General features: G+C 51.1%; 4 protein-coding genes across 4 annotated transcripts; 1 reads left to right on the top strand and 3 right to left on the bottom strand.

The window, feature by feature from the left end:
• Positions 1 to 1,774: 1,774 nt before the first annotated feature.
• EsH8_X_000205 (uncharacterized protein) lies at positions 1,775 to 2,878 on the bottom strand (the record flags this gene model as incomplete). Its single annotated transcript, XM_083274293.1, has 1 exon — positions 1,775 to 2,878. The coding sequence occupies one exon, from the start codon at positions 2,876 to 2,878 to the stop codon at positions 1,775 to 1,777; it is 1,104 nt and encodes a 367-aa protein (XP_083119685.1).
• A 5,045-nt stretch (positions 2,879 to 7,923) lies between these two features.
• On the bottom strand, positions 7,924 to 8,364 carry EsH8_X_000204 (uncharacterized protein; the record flags this gene model as incomplete). The annotated part of the gene is made up of 1 exon (XM_083274292.1): positions 7,924 to 8,364. The coding sequence occupies one exon, from the start codon at positions 8,362 to 8,364 to the stop codon at positions 7,924 to 7,926; it is 441 nt and encodes a 146-aa protein (XP_083119684.1).
• Positions 8,365 to 15,013: 6,649 nt separating this feature from the next.
• On the bottom strand, positions 15,014 to 16,076 carry EsH8_X_000203 (uncharacterized protein; the record flags this gene model as incomplete). Its single annotated transcript, XM_083274291.1, has 4 exons — positions 15,014 to 15,343; positions 15,397 to 15,647; positions 15,699 to 15,893; positions 15,950 to 16,076. 4 exons carry the CDS (start codon positions 16,074 to 16,076, stop codon positions 15,014 to 15,016), a joined length of 903 nt encoding a protein of 300 aa, XP_083119683.1.
• Positions 16,077 to 18,134: 2,058 nt separating this feature from the next.
• On the top strand, positions 18,135 to 19,058 carry EsH8_X_000202 (uncharacterized protein; the record flags this gene model as incomplete). Its single annotated transcript, XM_083274290.1, has 1 exon — positions 18,135 to 19,058. The coding sequence occupies one exon, from the start codon at positions 18,135 to 18,137 to the stop codon at positions 19,056 to 19,058; it is 924 nt and encodes a 307-aa protein (XP_083119682.1).
• Positions 19,059 to 19,376: the final 318 nt, after the last annotated feature.

The following is a 19,376-nucleotide window of genomic DNA, read 5'->3' as shown; positions in this document are numbered from 1 at the left end:
AACAGACACGTCCCTTTCACCAGGGATATCGCAGAGAAGATTGCATGTAGATGTACTGATTCCCAGACAATAAACGCATTTGGTGTGAATGGTAAGCAGCCATGGCAGCTCAGTCATAACATGTAGTTGGAGTGGGAATCAGGCTGTGGTAAACCCATGTGAGCTGACATTAGGAAGTTGCAGCTGTGGCGTTTCTCGCGGTGCACAACAGCGGGGTTTGCATGTAAGCCTCGACTTTCATGGTGGTGATGTCAGACATCGTTTCTTTTCCCGAACCTTGCATATGCCCTGCCTTGGGTCGTATACGCACAGAGTGATTGCCATCACTTTTCTTCTGTCTTCCAGACCTACCGGTGGAATATCCATGTCCCGTCCCTTAAGTGTTTGGCTGCGAGTAAAAGCGATGTATGGGTACTTTTTTGTGTTACATGCTAATTAACGTCTTAGTATTAGTTCACCAGCTGCGACAGTGTCGAGGGATTTGGAAGTATGTTCGGTCTTGGAGACAGATAGCGGGCTTGCAATGAAAGCAAACTTGCAAGTAGTTTGTTGTTCATACACAGTAGGCCGTACCTTTAGGTACTTAGCTGGAAGGTTTGACAAGTCAGCAACAGGAAATGATCATCCAATATATGACAAGGAGGTTACTGGGATAAACATGGGGAAACCCGGCAAGACAGGCCAGGCTGGTTCTCCTTGTGCCGAGGGGTGCAGGCGGCACAGTCTTTGTACGCCAATAAATGCAAGCTAAACGAATGGCTCCCCAGTAGGAGCGAATTTTAGGCATCACTTCTGGGGCTTGGTGTAAGATGCGAAGGATCACTCTGTCCGGAGGCTGATTGGAAGTGTCAGCCCACGGCCGCCCGCTGCACTACAAATGAGGTCGGCAACTATGCCATGACACGCTTATGCTCTCATAACCACCTTGACACGTGGTCATGTGACATTATCATCCAGAACGACCTAGTATTTCTTGAGCAATTATATTATGTATAGTATACAGTATCTCAAATTAAAGTACGGAGTTCGTCCAATGTCTTAAACCTACATCGGGGTAAGGCACGGCAGATAATAAGTTGGTCGGTTTGCCATTTAACTTGACAAGTCTAGAGCTAGGCGCAATACATCAAACCTAGCCCACAGACTCGGTTTATTGAGAGACGGATTTAAGGCTGCCAGATGATGTGAGGCTGAGCGTTAATATGGAGAGAAACGGCAAGGAAAATCTGAACCTAGGCTGTGCAGGGTGATTTGAGGTGAGCTGAGTCTGAGCCCGGCTTGAATAGCCCATTGATCTTTCCGAGCAAACATTGCGTAGTGTTACTTAAGCAAATGAGCTATACAGTTCCACTGTGTGGTCACTAAACATCATGAACACGATACGCTGTAGCCCAAGTTGATAACAAAACACTTAGTTTTATTATTAATTACAGCAAGCTTATTATGAAACAGACCGTGTACCTAGGTTGTATTATTAGACTTTATCATGAAAAATTGTAACAAGAGTCTGAGAAGTGATATTTTACACAAGTTACCACTGCGCCGAAAGAGCAAAAAATCAGTACGCCTGCCCGCACTGCTGCCATGACTGCTTACAAAGGAACCACAGGCTATGTATGCTGCGCACCTTACCCCAACTTTCAAGATTTGTCCTGTGTCAGAAAAACTGAAGGCCAAATTCTCTAGGGCAAGAATACGGAAAGTCAATAGAGATAGCTCTTGTTGTTAACAGTTTATATTATACTGAGGTAAACCTAGCCCAGATCGCGCTATGTTATACCTGCTCCCTGCCCATCTTGGCTTCTTTCCGAAGCGTGATAACTAGCTTTGAAATCATGTCAATGTCTTCTTTGCATTGACCACTGAAAACATCCCGTCCAAACCGACACTGAAGCTTGTCAGGATGCCATCTTTTCATCTCCTGTGACATCAAGCGGAACCTCTCCTCGCCAGGCTCATCAGACAACAGGACAGACGGATTCCTCTGAAAGAACTGTCGGACAGCAACCTCGTTGATGTTTTTCCCGTCACCTGACTTCGTAGGCCATGGGATATCGCTGCTATCGAGGCTGCCGCTTGTGGCATTGATCCTATCCCATCTTTTGTTGTATCTTGTCCACGCATCCAGCCACAAACGTTGCTCGCGCTCCTGTTCCCTTTGCCTTCTTGTGCGCGCGCGTTCCGCTCGTTCGCTGTCTGCGCGCTTGCGAGCCTCCCTGGCCCTCTTTTCGCTTTCTTCCTTCTGTCGCTGTTCCTCCTCACGACGCTGTTCCTCCTCACGACGCTGTTCCTCCTCACGACGCTGTTCCTCCTCACGAAGCTGTTCCTCCTCACGGCTCTGCTGCCAGGTTGTTCGAGTTGACGCCGTAGGTCCGGTAGAGTAGCGCGATGAGCTCTTCGGCTGTGATCGCCTCACATTCTCCAGTTCCTCACGAAGCCGGCGGATTTCCTCCACCAGGTCATCTACATTGTGCTGTGTTCGCTCGGCCTTGGGCGTGGGCGGCGACGACCCGGCAGCTGAGTATTTGGAACCATGGCATCTTGATGAAGATTGTGTACCGTTGGACTGTGCCTCGGCATACTTGCGCAGGATGTCGCGCCACCTGGCAACGACTTCGTGGGCTTGGTGTTTGTGCTGCCAACATAAGCCGGCACTAGCAAGATCGTGCAGTTTGGAAGACTTTGCGACTTCGAGCGGCTTTTTGTCCTCTAGCTGGGCGAGAAATAAGAGGCCAGAGGAGACTTGTCTCTTACACCGGCGGCCGTATGTGACTGCAGTGCCGACGCATGTGCAGTAGCCAACCTGCGGATTTTCGAATTGCAGGACAGAATATGGGTCCCAGGACTTGCTGGGGGTAGCGCCCTGGCGATAACCCATGATCAAGTGCGATGAGAGGATCCGTGGACGGGGCGACTTGCTAATGTAGCACAATTTGTGTTGATTGCTAGCTAATAAATGTTGGCAGAAGGCAGAAGGCGGAAGACGAAGTAAGTTTTGGCTGGATTGAATGGGTATTAACCTAAACACCAATTCATGAAAATATATACTTTACAGCGGCCCAAAGTGCACCTGGGGAAGCTATCATAGAAACCCATCGATCCATGAGGCCTCACGTTGATTCCCTTGCTTGTTCTGCGCCACCGCAGGCCTCTTTCTTGCCAGGCGCAGGCAGCCTCGCCGGTACGTGAAGGCTGCCCCTACCTCTCGCTCCTGGTATCTTTTTGATAGTCTTTGTAGGCATTCCGTGTTGCTCAGACTCTTGATGTCGCAAAATCAACCAGGGTGTGTGGGGATGCCTCTTCAACAAGCGCTGCCCGCAACACACCTGACCGGCCCCTGTTCCCCACGAACGACAGGGTTGGCCAAAAGATTATAGAAACGTGGCTGTGGCGTGGTCAGTCCTGGTACCATGGCCCCCCCGCATGCAACCAGGTAAATTCGCACCCTTTGGCACGATAAGATGTTAATTTTGGTCGTCTACGGGCCTTTTTGCGGTTGAGATCATTGCGATAGTCTTCCCTGTGAATGGCGAGCTTCGATTTAGCCCTGCTGCCTTTATCTGAAACAGCTGTCTGCAGGTGATGCTAGAACGACCAACCCAACAACTACCACTCTTTCATGCCTATTCGTGCTGTTCCGTCGCCGATGCACTTGGCTTGCGGCTGTGCTCCTATGCGCGACATTTGAATGGGCAAAACCTCCGGGTTCTAGAGGCTTATTCGCTTTTACTATCGTCTAACCAGTTCCCCGGTACGGAGACGAGGCAGAATCTCAGTGCTGCCCCCGCCATCCAGTACGCCTAGCCTATTCAGGTCCAACTCCAGAACACCCAGACTCATCGACTTCCAACCACTATGACACCCACTCGGTTTTCTGACCACTCTAGGCATGCATACTATGTGCAAAGACGCCAACGCCCCTTCACCCGCGGTGCGTCGTAGGGACGGCATTTTGGGTCATGATAAGTCGACCGTTGTCGTTTCTGACGACCATTAGGAGATTGTGTAGGCACACAGCTGAGAGCTTCACATCCATATTAAGCACCGACTGACTGACGGAGACAGAGGTTAGTCTAACCAGAGTTAGCTAGGAGCATTTGGCTACGTTATATGCCTTTTGTTTTGCCATCAACGCATCCCCTTATAAAGATGCTCATCCGTGGCAGTGGGACCACCCTCTCAGCGGCACACTCTACGTGACTATGAAAAAACAAGATGTTGGCAGCTTAGAGAGGTATGCCTATCTTGATGCTTTCTCGCAGACATTGCGCGGTTGAAGTTTATTCTGTGGCGTAGAACATAGTCACACAGCAGTCTCAGCCATACGTGGCCTTGAGCACCCAAGGTCTCGATAGAAACAAGATTTGATAAAAAGAACAACGTGTTGGCCACGAAATGTCTGACTGAGTGTCCCAAAAAGCAGCAGGAGCATTGCCCTGATCCTAACTGTTTAGTTTAGAGTGGATGGTGCACATCAAGTACACATGGCCTGCGATTTCTTCTGTGGGAGGCCTAGTGAAGCCTCTGTTGGTCCGTGTGGTCATAAGCTCCAGGGAACATTCTTCGACAAACAGGCAAAAATATCTGGAGTTGGCGTCTGCCGGGAAAGTTTGGCTACCAAAAATGCGGCATAAAACATCGAATAGACTAATTTTTGATTCACTTTATGCAATGTATTATTTTGAATTTTCGGGTGCAAGTTTATGAGGTTGGGATTGCATTGCGAAGGCGAACCGCGTGTTTGCTTTGGAATTGACATCTTGTTCTAGTGGCTTCTTCCCTATCTTCACCACAGCGACTTCTAGGTCCCGTGGAAGTTCCCGATTCATCGTACTTAGGAATTCGTTTTTTAAACATCTGCAAGGACTACCTAATCCAGAGCCTGCACTCGGATGCCATCAACTTCCGCCTGACAATTGAGGTTGGCCTCGGCCATCATCCGCATCCGCAACCCACTACCATCAACTGGTCTGAGCGCGGCGAAGAAGAAAAGAAAGCTAATTGAAAATTTCACCCAGCCACTGCTTTGGTATCCACCCGAGACTTCCTCAGCAGTCTATAAAACGCCGTCCTCCCACCGCACCTTTGTCTGTTTCTCTTCTTTTTTCTTCATGTCGACAATACTTCAGAGAATCATTTCTATAGTATTCGACCCTCTCTTGGTTCCCTAAAGGAGCCACAGATCCCACCCTGGTTGATGATTTACATCCTCGACACCCTAGAGTGAAAATTCTACGGTTGCTCTCGAACCTCCCGCAAGGGGGGCGGTCTCGTTCTCTGAATGGGACTGTATAGAGAGCGTTGATGATCTCGTCCCTGGCCGCGGTCTTGCCTTCGTGGCGCGCGGTCGGGGCGGGTGTCGATGGACGTCTGACAGGCTTTCCTTTTCATTGCAGATTAGAGCTTGCTCTGGTCGTGAGGAAGAGGTTTCCGTTTTATTCTCCCCGTCCGAGGAGCTGTGAGCCGCTGGAGGTTAGCAGCGGTTGGAGGATCGCAGCGGGATCCCCATCTTGGAACGCGGTAGCAGTAGCATCGGGTGGTATATCCGGAAACAAGCCTCCACGTCTGCCCCATTGCTCCGAATATGTTGGTTGTCATGCTGCCGCCTGATTGCCAGCGGAGCGCCTTGTCGAAAAGTGCAGGCACAAGCGCCGTCTCGGCACCTCTGACAATAAGGTTGAGTCTGAGTGCAAGGACACCACACTTCTTAGTCAATGCAACGAGCTTTTTAAACTATTTTTATGGCTCCGTCAATTGAAAGATTTGAAAGTAAGTCCCGTATTTAACTGATTGACTTCAATAATCAGCTCCTAAGCCTTTGTGCACTGCTGCTGTGCGAGAACGTCAGTAATAGTACTGAAGCCACGCCACTTGGTCTTTATCGGCTTGTCCCTTCAAGTCCCGGTCCTAATCCATCTGTCTCACGGTGTAGGCCAATCGCGATGAATCAGGTAGTCGCTTGGAAGAATTCAAAATTCCGTAGGGAGGAGGGGAGGCAAGTCCGAAAAACTGTTTACAAATCAAGGTCGACATTTATGGTTACGGTTGGACAGCTGCGAGAAGATGGGTCTGGAGAGCTTGGAGAGATTCTTGGTAATGACCTCGACTGAGGACCCTATTATGGTGAATCTGATTGAGAGGGCGCCATAAGAGTCATGTGTTCAGGGGCAGGTGACTATGGACTTTCAATCTGACTACACGTACGATTCCGTAGCTTTCACCAGAGTCATAGCTTGAGCAATTTTCGGCGACAATATAGCGCACATTTGAAATCACTATAGCTGTCGTACGGGTTGGACGGCTAGTTGGGGTCACTTGCATGTGTATTGTACTTGTTCCAAGGGGCTATTGGACTATTCAACATGGCCTTGTTGAACAGAACAGGACAAAGTCTCTCACACACGTTTTTCTCTCCTTTAAAAACTGAATTCATTCAATACCAGGTGGCGATTGATGCCCTCAGCGCTAATAGCACAGAGAGTAGGTATACTTGACTAGTATCTATTGAACATGAACGTAATCTGTTTTAGGAAGGCAGAATTGGTAAAAGAAATTTAAACATTATATAATATCATGGCAAGGGATTGACCGCTAAATTAGCCAGGTTCAGTTTAACGCAATACAAAGGCTATAATTATAGAAAAAAAGGCATATTTAAATAACAATGAGCCATTGGGGTAGATAAATGTGTTATACACTGAATACTTGTTGTGTGTGTTAGTATCACAGGATACCCGTACGGGTAGTTATTCAAGCGTAAGCAACGAAAGGTTAAAACTGGTACTTTATTATGGTGTCTGTATGTGTCTTTAGAAGAGAAAGTAGGTAGGTTGGCAGCAGCAGCAGTAATGAAGATATCGCTGTTGGCAGCCCGGAGGTTGGATCTCCGGGTTCCGCTGCCGCGGCCGGCTGCTGCTGCTGGCCGGCTCCCTGTATTCTGGCTGAGTAATCCAACAATGTGGGTTTAGCTTTAGTGTATAGAGTATCAAACGATAATCACTTCTAAGTAGCGTGATAAAGAAACATCCATATGCAAATGATCCTAATAACCTCTCCCTATGTAAAAATAGTGCTAATTGAAGATGACGCGGAAGCTGGAGTTAGTCTTGGTGACCTTAATGGTGCTATAGGTTAATAGCGAAGTCATAACGTCGTATAAGCGCTCGCCGCTGTTGGAGTTGAAGGTGAGTTTGATGTTATGGTTCGAGTTGGTATTTGCCGTTGTTCAAGTCGGTGACTCTTCTATCTAAAAGATATTGATTCTCCTCATGCAAATAAACCGGTCTTTGACCTACCCCTGCATGGGTCAAATGGTGTGCTGTTTACAGTCATGCATATGAATCTACTATGTACTCTGACAATTCTCTGATCCCTGACGCTAACATTGACGGACTGTCCCAAGACGGCTCAAACACTTTTCGACATGGGTATAAGTCGGTGTCGTATGAGTATAAATCTGCGGGGCCAAACTGCGCTAATGCGCACTGCTGACCCCCCTGCCAGCGATCTCTCGGACGCCTGCCGGAGATGACCATTTGACTGTATTAAGCTCTGCCCTAGATGGATACGCGTCCAGTGCCCAGGAAGGCATTTGAGCATTGTGCAGCCGTATAGTGTGGAATAGGCCGCTCCTTTAGCCAGATGCGATTGAATGTAACATGAAGACTGCCCATCACAGAAAAAAACTAATAACCATCATGAATTTGGGGTAGAAAAATATGTGTTTTTTTACTAATTTACTTGATGTCTGGGTTTTGGCTTTGGTACACCAGTGCCTGCCAAGACATAGGTGACTGACAGTCCCAGCGTCATTTGATTCATCGGCAATGCCATCCCCCAACTTCTAAGTAGCGTGATGAAGAAATTAGAGTGAACCATCCATGCGCAAATAACCTCAATGACCTTTCCCAACTCAAAGCAGTGCTAATCAAAGATGGCGCGGAAGCTTGAGGTAGTCTTGGTGACCTCGACGGTGCCACGGGTCAATGGCGAAGTCACAACGTCGTACAAGCGCTCACCGCTGCCGGAGTTGAAGGTGAGTTTGATGTTGCGTTTCGAGTTGGCAGGGTCGGTGTTAAACCACTCGAGTTGGTATTTGCCGTTGTTCAAGTTGGTGACCCTGACCTGGAAGCTGATGACGCCAAGGGCGATAGAGGTTTCCGGCCAGTCAACAGTACGGTCGAAAAAGGCCCTGGCGACAAGGACTGGGGCGTCCTGGGAAGACTGCTCGATGGGGGCGCGGACGGCAATTGATCCGACCTCACGCTCTACAACACTGAGCGCCTCATCTTGGGTAATGGGGTTGACGGAAGCGGGCAGGGCAGCCGCCAGGGACAGAAGACTGAGGAGGGCGAAGGCGCGCATCTTGATGATTCTAGAAAATGAATGAGAATGAGTCTGTTTGTGAGGGTAACTTGACTCTGCTGAGGCTGGATGAGGAACTGAATTTAATGAGGGCGGGAGCAATACAATGTTATATAGGCTCGTACGTGTCCTGTATTGCGCCGTTTATGGCGTTATGCTTGCAATATTGAACGTCAATATGGATCGACCGATAACCGCGCGGGAGATCACGTCACTTTTGCAGTTGTTAAGGCGTTGGTTCATGCCAAAGACTGCACAGCCCTACTACTTTACTGTAATGAATACTCGTCTTGGCGGGCGGAAAGCGAAAGCGAGAAACTTTACCAGGTTGATGTTGCTCAGTGACAACTGTTGCACTATGCCCCATATTCTACCAATTGCGTTTTCGGGGTATACTCCGTTTACGCCTAATTATGTGACCTACCTATTCCAGTAGGTGGTTATAATTCGGTACCTGGTTTCTCGAATACATTAAAGGTGGATCCTGTTACCATAGTGCAGGGGAAATTGTCCACGGCTCAAGTTACTAACTTACTACGAGATTACCAATCAAGACACAACACCTGATGATGCGAGACTCACCAAATAACCATTACTATAGCCATGTATGCAACCGCGCGGAGGGTGAGTGAGGATGGTTGCATCTACAACATCTTCCTTGATGACGCTGGTGGCCTCAGAGTGTTCCCCGGCATACATTTGAAGCCCCCTCATTATTTCAACACAGCAACGCGTGAGATGCGCATATGCTGCTTTATGTTGGGGGTTGAGGATGCCAGATATGACATTGAATAGTTGCTGGCTGGGGTAAGCCCATCATACAACTGTGGCATAGCTGATGGATTACTCAACCGAAGGCTAGCCGAGGCTGGAAAGCATTGGTTGTGCTGCTTTTGAAGACAAGTCGGTAGCAATTGGCTCACCGCCAGTCATTCTAAGAAAGCTACTGTCGTGATGCCGCAACCCTTCCGGGCAGCCTTGCGCAGCCTGCCGTAGAGACCCACTTATCCGGGCCGACCAATTCGCCCCACGGCGATGGTCCCAGGCGAAGTACAAATAGACCTTCGCCCCCGATCCATAGTTAATAAGACAAGCCGTCTATTTCACACTATTCTGCCGCGTAGTACGAGTAACCTCGGGCATGCGACAGTTATGAGCCCAGCTACTACCAACCCTGACTAGCTAGCTACCCGAGCGAAAGTACGACGCTGGCACTGAATTCCTAAGCCCTCATCCTCATCTCTTCGTTCCCCAGCTCAGTTCTGTGACGATGTCGTCTGCAACTACAAGCCTCGCTACCAACCGGAAGCTGACTTGCCGACGCGACTTTCCCGCCTGGTGGCTGACCTTTGAAGTCGAAGCCAAGGCGAAGGACGTCTGGCAATACGTCAACCCAGACGACTACAGCTCTGGATCCGACCCAAGCGAAGTAGAGGAAATCCTCTCGCTTGGAGAGTGGATTTCCTATACGAACTCGCAACAGAGACAAGACTATGACGCGGCCCGCGCCGCCTACGATGCGATCATCGAGGCACAAGCGGAGGCAGAAGGCGAATCAGTCGCGCCTATACCTCCAGACAACCCAGAGACCCTGACAAAGAAATCGTCTGGGATCCTCGAGAAGTACACGAACTACATCGCTGGAAAGGCAGGCCGCGACGCGAAGAAATCAAAGAAGGAACGTTCGTATGAAGCTCTCGATAAATGGGTAAAAGAGACTGTTGCAGAGGATATCCTCACACCCGCGCAAATGGAGCTACTCGCCTCAGGAGACTGCACGCTTCGCGCCCTAATCCGGATTTTGAAGCGAAGATACGCCCCAAGCGACTCTGCAAACCTCACTACCGTACGCGAAGAATACCAGGCCGCTATTGACCGAGCCAACACGAGCATAAACCCAAGCACCTGGCTTAGAGACTTCCGAGGCGTCTATCTCAAAGCGAAGCAACTGAAGCTCCCAGAAGTCCAAGGCACTCTCGCCTCGAAAACGTTCTTACGAGCGGTAGGACGAAGGTTCGCCCCAACGTGGGCTACCTCCGAGCTCACCGACATTCTGAAACGAGAGCGGAGCGGAGACAGAGTCCCAGACGTAGGCCAATACGCGGACATGCTTGAGGACCTGCTTTACGAGGACACTCTCTATGGAAAGAATCGGGGCAAGTCGACTGGAATCTATGCGACTCTGGCGGGGCGCTCCGACTCTGCAATCTCCGAACAGCCCTTCGCCCCTGGAAGAAAGACCGGGAGCGAGTCATGCGCCTGCGGTCACTCTCACCCAGTAGATCCAATCAACTGCGCTCGCCTCGAACTCGTCCTCACAGGAAAGACCCGCATCCCAAATATAACGGTCTCAAGCGAAGAGAGCGGACAGATTCGTCAAACGATTAATTCCAGGGACTACTCAGACCTACGAGCCGAACTCGCCCGGAAAGGCTGGCTGAAAGCCGTAAGGATCCCTCCGAATCAACCCTGGAGGAAGTCAAACAAAGACAGAGGAAAGAAGCCTCAAGACGACTCAACTGGAAAAGCAACACTCCCGGCGAACGTCGTAGCGGTTACAATAAGTGAGCCTCTCTTAAGGGAGCTCGCGCCGGACGCTGCGCCCGAGCCGAATCAACTGTCGGTCTTCGTAACTCCACTCACAGGACCACACTTCCTCTCGCGAAGCACGGTTCTAGACAACTGCGGAGCCACTCACCTCGTTAACAACCTCGATCTCTTGGAGCCCGATTCGATTCGCCCTACAACAGGCGAAGAGAGGGTCGACTCAGGCACAGCCTCGTACCCCATCCTTGCGACGGGAACCCGGATTCTGAAGGGAGCGCTAAATGGGCCAAACGGCCCACAAGACCTGACACTTCAAAATGTGGGTTACGTGGAGAACTTCCATGTGAACATCGTGTCGGAAGCGCTTCTGCGGAAGACAGGGATCTGGTACTCTGGCCTTGACAGCACCCTTCGCGTCGGAGGATACAAAGACAGTTCTGTAGTTAAGCAGCTTACGAGGAAGGCGAACATCACCTTCTTCGAATACAAACCTGGTTCTGCGTACTCTTCCTGCAAACGGATCGCAGCGAGTGATGCTGGAATCGTGAGCACCCTAGTACTGGTAACGCAGAAAACGAAGCGACCTTCGTATGAGACCCCTGAAACGAGGAGCGATGATGCCTGGCTCTGGCACCTACGATCTGGACACCTCGCGCCAGCAGCACTTGAGAAACTCGTGCTTAACGCTCGGGGGGTGAGGATCAAGGGCCCAGCTCGTATTAATTGCCAGCATTGCGCGACGACCCACGCCAGACAGGTGATTTCCAGGCGAACGTCGGAGCGAAGAGCAACAAGACCGTATTACAGGATCTCGTGGGACCTTTTCGACTACCCAAGAGGTTACGACCGAAGCCGCTGGCTATTAGTGATTAAAGACGAATTCACTGGCCGGCTCTTCACATTCCCACGCATAAGCAAAACCCATAACGACGTATTCGAGGCCATCCGGACTTTTGAACGCTGGGTGGCCAGACAGCGAGGCGTACTCGTTTGCAAAATACGGCAAGATGTAGAACGAGCTGTAATTGCGATCAATGGTTACACGGAATATCAGGTCTGGACCTCAGATAATGGAATTGAAATCGAAGCGACTCCGCCACACACGAAGGAACCGAACGGGGGAGGCGAAAGGGCTGGCCAAGAAATTATCACGCGAGCAATCAAGATGCTAGACTCGGCAAGCCTCCCAACCTCTCTCTGGGTCGAAGCAGTAATGGCAGCTGCCTACCTCTACAACATGAGCCCTCTGCAGCGAAGAGCCTGGCTCTCACCCGTTCAAGTCGAAGAGCAGTGGTTCCGGCAATACTTTCGCTGGTGGCAACCCGCTTACCAAGCCAGCCTGGGACGCGAACTTCGCCCGCAATGGGGATGGATCTACGCATACGGCTGCAAGGCTTACCCGTTGAAGAAGGATCGCGAGGCAAACAGAAATAGACGCGACTTCAAAGTGGAACCGCGAGGACATATTGGATACCTAGTGGGCTACGTTCCGAACGCCCACAATCTGTATAGGATCTGGATACCCTCGCTTGACCAAGTAATTATCACACGTAATGTGACGTTCGACGAGAGCACTTTCTACTCGAAGGACGACGCGAAATCTGCAATCGCAAGAGCTAAGGCTCGCGCCGTTGTAGACGAGATACAGGAGCCAGTCTCCCGTGCCAACCTCGAATTCCAGTTTCTCGGAATACTGGATGACAGCGAGGCCGCGTTAATACTTGAAACCGAGCAACCATCGCCACGAACCCCTGCGCCAGCGAAACGGCCCCCGAGCGGAGCGACGGAACCTGACTGGCAGGGGGGATGGCTGCTTTCCCCGGAACCTACGCCTCAACCCGACACGAACCAGGATGAGGATAGTAGGGCGGGCACGCCTCGCATCGCGACTCCCGAAGCGAACGAAGCAACGCCTGCACCGGAAGACGACCACTTGGACCCGAATCCAGTGGCCAGTGACGTTGTACACGCCGATACAGACGACGTAGTACACGTCGGATACAGCACTCTACGAATCCCGGACGTAGAGGACGATTCATATTCAGAAGTCCGAGGCGAAGACTCCCAGACTCACCCGGTGCGGCCACACTCGGAAAATGGGGAACGGAGCGACCCTCAGGATAGGTCGGAGCGGGTGTACAACCGCGAAGACCAAGGCCACGAATACAAACCACGGCGTTCGCCACGGTTTGCGAATCACTTTGCGTTTCTGCATACGGAACGTAACTGGGATGCCTTCTTCAACACGTATTTACCAGATAAAGGCAAAGCGTACGAAGAGGCAACCGAAGGACACTTTTCCCTCCACTGCTTCGTATGGGCATCAATACACCAGACGAAGCAGACCAGACAAGAGGGAATACAGAAGGCGAAGATCCACTCTGATGATCTCATCAAACTTCCGAAGATGTGGAAGGACGTTGAGAAGATGCCAACTGGCCTCCGAGAGCTGTTTTACGACGCTGCACGCGTGGAAATCAGTAAATTGGAGGAAATGTCCGCCTGGAAAGTTATTAACCAGGAGGAGGCAAAAACGAAGCCTATACCTTTGAAATGGGTTTTCACGTACAAGATTGATCAGAACGGATACCTCGAGCGCTGTAAGGCGAGGATCTGTGTACGAGGCGACCTCCAAGAAAAGCACCCCCTCGAACAGACATACGCAGCGACACTCGCCGCCAGAACGTTTAGGGTGGCGATGGCGATCGCTGCGCAATTCGATCTGGAGGTCCAACAATTCGACGTTGTGAATGCGTTTCTCAACGCTGAAAGAGGACCAAACGATCCCCCAGTCGTTTGCTATCTACCAGACGGCTTCAAACAGCGCGGGAAGTACGTTGAGCTGCGACGCGCCTTGTACGGACTACGAGACGCCCCATTACTGTGGTACAAGGAGTTTTCCTCAACACTCCGTCGTCTGAAACTCAGACCTACAGACGAGGACCCGTGCCTATTCCAGACAATAAACAAGCACGTCTTAGTCCTCTTCTATGTAGACGATATTCTCGTCTTGTACCACAGAGACTACGCGAACGAGGGTAAGGAAGTAATTGACGGGATCAAACACGACTACGAACTCAAGGACCAAGGACCAGTCCAATGGTATCTTGGGATTCGAATCGTACGAAATCGCAAAGCCCGGAAGATCTACCTCGCCCACGACCAGTATATTGAACGCGTAGCGAAGAAGTTCAACGTGGTTGACCACCGCGCACCAACAACCCCGCTACCTCTAACTTCGCTTGAGAAGTATGAGGGACAAGCGACACCCGCTGAGGTGAAGACCTACCAGGAGAAGATCGGGTCAATCCTGTATACTGCAGTGATGATCCGCCCAGATGTTGCTTTTGCGTGTGCTATACTGTCGCGTTTCCTGACGAACCCGTCTCCCCAGCACCATTCCGCAGCGAACCAGGTGATCCGTTATCTATACCATACTCGATACCTCGCCCCGTGCTTCGGTATCTCGGGGGGCGAGGAAGCGCAAGTTCTCCTGATTGCAGGCGACGCTTCGTTTGCGGATGATGAAGAGACACGACGTTCGTCTCAAGGATACGTGATTTCGCTGTTTGGAGGACCAATCCAGTGGAAGGCTGCGCGCCAGAACACAGTCACAACGTCAACAACCGAAGCGGAGCTCCTTAGCCTTGAGAATACTGCAAAGGAGACGATCGCGTTGAAACGACTACTTCGAGATATTGATCTCGACCTTGGAGACGTATGGAAGATCCACTGCGACAACCGCCAGACGATTCGCCTCGTGGTAGGCGATAGAGAACGTATCTCAACCAGGTTACGCCATGTAGATATCCAGAATATGTGGCTGCGCCAGGAGCACGCGAAAGGCTCGTTCTCTGTGGTATTCATGCCAACAGACGAAATGCCAGCCGATGGGCTTACAAAGTCACTTTCCCGCGCGAAGTTCGAGAGATTCAGAGCACTTCTGAACCTGCAAGACGTACAGTCACAGATACAACGAAACGAAGCGCAAGAAGCGGGAGCAAGTGAGGCCCGCAGGCCGGTTTTATTTGAAGTATTGGCCCCCAATGGCCAGGAGGCATAAGTGGCTCCTGGGAGCCCAGTTCCCGACACGAATTGGCTCTCACTTTCGGAGAGCGGCCGCGTACGTATCCATCAGGACGTTGTACGCGGGGACCACACCGGCGGGTAGATGTGATCCAACGAGGCTGTCAATCGCAGCCCGAAGACCAGCCGCCTCTGCAGACGAAGGTTTCGCCTCAGAAGACGATCCGGCCGCCGAACCGCCATCAACAGGCGCGTTCCCACCCGGAGGCTGAACAGGCTTGTCCAAAGACTCGCCCTTGTTCTGACCACCAGGCGGTACTACCGCCACCTCGCCCCGACCCTCACCCTCGCCGTACTTGGCTTCGTCGAGGGCCTCGCGGAGAGCACTTTTCACGCGAGCGAAAGACTGCAAACACAGTTAGCCAGGATCAGCGCAAGGCAGCAGACGAATACACGTACCTTCCGGGGTGTACCCGGGGTCCTGTCAGCGGCCAGGAACCTCAGCCCCAGACGAAGCACCTCGCCGGTCGCCGGTACGCACGGCTTCTTGACTTCCCGGCAGTGCTGGCACTTTTGTGAGGTGCCGCTGGGCGCACACTCGCCGTATGACAGTCCCGCCAGTGCACTACGAATGCACTGGACGCAGACGGCGTCTCCGAGCGGTGGCAGCTGCTGAGGATCCTGGAAATCGGCAGGATCATTCTGCCCCTCTACTCACAAGTCAGAAACCGAGACGAACTTCGTATGACAGGCACACTTACCAGGGCCCGCGGTGCCCAAAAGAGGCTTGCGGCCTCGGCGCTGCCGTTTGGGAGCCGGCGACTCATTAGGCTTGGGCCCTGAACCCTCACCCTCTGTGCCACCGGACCCGTTGTTGCCAGGCGGTGGTCCTGGGGGCTTGGGCTGTAAACCCTCACCCTCCGAACCACCACCCGGGTTGGCGGCGCCATCTTCTTCTACGCGAGAAGTCAGAAAGGAAGCGAAAGACGAAGCGAAGTCAACAAGAACGTACTGTTTTCGGGTGGGAGCCCAGTTTCCGAGGAAGGGCCGCCACCCTCCCTCACCTTGCGCTTGGCGGCAAGCGCCGCGCGCGCCTTGGCGGTGGCGGCCGCCCGTTCTTCTTTGCTTTTTGGTGGCATCTAAACGAACGACGTTAGCTTATTGATATCACAGGCGAAGATTCGCGCGCAAACGTGCGCGCGCGCGGGTTGTGATGCTGGAAATATACGTACGTGTGTGTGTGTGTGTGTGTTTGTGTGTGAAGAGGAGAAGAGAAGAGACGAACCGCGCAACTGGGAATATTATTCCTGGGCAACGAGCTCGCTTCCAAATCGGGTATCGCGCCGAAATAAACGAGCTCACCGAACGGAAGGAACAACAACTTGATGGGCAAACACGCAAACACACTTTTCACGCGATATCGAATGGCAAACAAGCTGGCAGGCGACTTCTTCGCCTATTATTTCATTTGTCTATTTTTATTTGTATTATTCTCGAGGCTGTGGGTGGGAAACGAAGGATCGCAGCCGTTGCTGTATTGCAGACGACTCTGCGCCGTCTGGGGGGGTATGTCGTGATGCCGCAACCCTTCCGGGCAGCCTTGCGCAGCCTGCCGTAGAGACCCACTTATCCGGGCCGACCAATTCGCCCCACGGCGATGGTCCCAGGCGAAGTACAAATAGACCTTCGCCCCCGATCCATAGTTAATAAGACAAGCCGTCTATTTCACACTATTCTGCCGCGTAGTACGAGTAACCTCGGGCATGCGACAGCTACCGAATAGAGACGCCTACCGCTGCGCCGCTGCACCTGTTGCTCTTCCGAGGCATTCGTAATATTCGGTTAATACCCGCGCGATGTATAGATGTGGTTCGCTCATCAACGTACTATGATATGATTGGTGCATATGATTTCCATATCGGGTAGTATGGGGTGAACAACCCATCCGAATAGTGACTCTCAATGGCTGGGGTTGGCCCAAGATGCACCAGAACCTGGAAGTACCGCTGCTCAGATGATCATGGCAGCATGACCACATCTAGCTGGCAGGGGTTTTTACTTTGGTCTGTAACCACAGTAATGTCCGTGTTGCAGTTAAAACTGGGATTTTGTGGAAATATTCTCCCGGATATAACTGCTCGCCTTGGTGTCTTGGCAGGGAAAGTCACGAAACCTGTTTTGCGCTGTTGTCCTGGTCGAAGAGGAAGCGGAAGCGGATAGTTTAGTAATCGAAAAATCATCATGCCTTAAATTGACGGCAATCGAGAGGTCGAGAATCTTGAAAACCACTACCGCCAGAAGAATGAACCATTTCACTTCCTTTTCTGTCGTGCTTTCCCTAACTTGTTCTGAACGAAGAGTGTGCATGTCCCCCTGTGTGGGCAAAAACCAAAAACTTCGATTTAAATCTAGCTCAGTTATCTCGGCACATCCGCAGTTGTTTCGTTCCATAGAAGAGGAAAAAAAAGGGGGGGGGGATATTGTATGAGGGGAAAGGGGCATGAATGGCTGAGCATTGTGGCAAGTATGTCAAGAGGGCACCGGACACGTAACCGGGGGGCAAGCCGGCGCCGTCCACGGACCTCTCCCACTTTCCATCCGGTACGTGCCGATTTCGAATATAACTCTTTGTCCGGGCTCCTTTCAAGCTATTACAACGAACGTGAAGTGAAATTGCTAGTTCAACGCCGGGACCTCCCATTCAATTGTCAACTACTCAGCAGGAAGTGTCGGATTCGTCAAGGCGGACATGGTACGACTGACTATGATAATATCCATGATTCGAAATCTAGAGTCGCCGTAGTAAGGTTCAATCACATGCATTGCAATCAAATTACTAAGGCATATCTTTGCCTGGGCGGTTGCACCAGGAGGATTAGGCTTCACAGGTTCTTTGGGACGTATTATGACAGCAGCCAGCCAAATCCACATATTTGTTTAAACTCCTTTGGCCAGACGCATACGGCGATTGACTAAAAACTTTCGCAACGGGCAACTTACGACGACCACGGAATATGGCATTCTAAACCTCTACTCTGTCTATATAATCCAGGTTTGCTCCGACAGGCAATCGAGATATTCTTCTACATGCCCGAGACACATCATCCCATAGATAAACGTCGGTTTTTCTTTCCCGCCGATATATACAATCTCATTCAACGATATCTGCTCGCAGATTCACAATAGCATTCATCAAAATGGTTTCGAAATTGGCATTGAACGACAAAGCCCTCGACGTTTTCCGACATGAGGCAACGTCGAGGAGCAGCAAAGAACTCCAGGACAGCTTGCACCTGGCTGAGCCAGAGCCCCATCTGAATCGCAGCAAGTGGCTCGACGCCGGTTGTTTGAGAAGCCTGCCCAGCCCGTGTCCATCATCGCGCTCCGAACCTCCACCGCCTTTGGTTTTTTTGAAGCATGCTGAACCCGACGACCATTGGAAATTCGGACTATACCGCTACCTCGAAGAAGAAACGAACATACCAATTCCGCCCTACCGAGTCGTGACGATGCCAATTGCCGGTACTGAACTGGTCATCGAGGAGCGTATAAAGAATCGGTCTAGCGTGGTGCAGCTCAGCGAGATATGGAATCTACTGGATGATAGAAAGAAGAAACGCGCCGTGGTACAAATCAGGGAGAAGATCAAGTTACTCAGGTCCATTACGCCGAGTGACGTCTCTAAGCCTCCCTTCATAACGGACCGTTACATATCTCGTCTTGGGTGTGATCCGATGAACAAGGACAGGGAGTACTCGAACAACAACGAGTTTGTGGACGTGCTGAAGTCTAGCGTTGCTGCGGTAGACTATGACCCCGACCTCTCGAGTTTCGCGGCCAAGTGCATCGAGCAGCTCAAAACTTCCAAGAACGAACTCGTTTTTACCCATGGCAATCTGACAGCAGACAACATCTACGTGAACCCCGAAACCGGGAATATCGTGGCGATTGCAAACTGGTCTGAGGCTGGCTACTATCCGCTTTACTGGGAATACGTCAAGGCGAGGCTGTCTTATAACAGTGAGCCTAACTTTGTGAGGGAAGGGACAGTTGAGAAGATCATGGACCCCTGGTGGATTGAGCTTGCCCTGATGAAGCCTGCTCAAGAGATGATTTTCTAACAAATCTGGAAAGGAGGCCGAGGAACTCGTGTTCTTTAGAGGATGGTGGTTCGAGGAGGACGTGTAGAAGGACAATAATACCCGGGGACTGAATGAAACTGCTTTGCTGGCTAAATGTGGTCTGCCTGGTAGCCTCTGTATGTATGTAAGTCATATCCCTATACCCGATGTCAAGTTTCATACTCACCAAGGTCGAGGCTGTTAGGGAGTAGAAGGGGTCTAGTGAGGCCAAATGCATGACTGAAATGTTTTACCACAACAAGTAATAGCCAAAAAAAAAAAAAAAAAAACCCCCCGTGGAAATGCCGTTGAATACGT

This window comes from Colletotrichum jinshuiense, chromosome 10 (assembly GCF_051148585.1).
Source record: "Colletotrichum jinshuiense chromosome 10, complete sequence".
Lineage (NCBI taxonomy): Eukaryota > Fungi > Ascomycota > Sordariomycetes > Glomerellales > Glomerellaceae > Colletotrichum > Colletotrichum jinshuiense.
The sequence above is the reverse complement of the archived record's forward strand: the minus strand, read 5'-3'. Positions and strand labels throughout refer to the sequence as shown.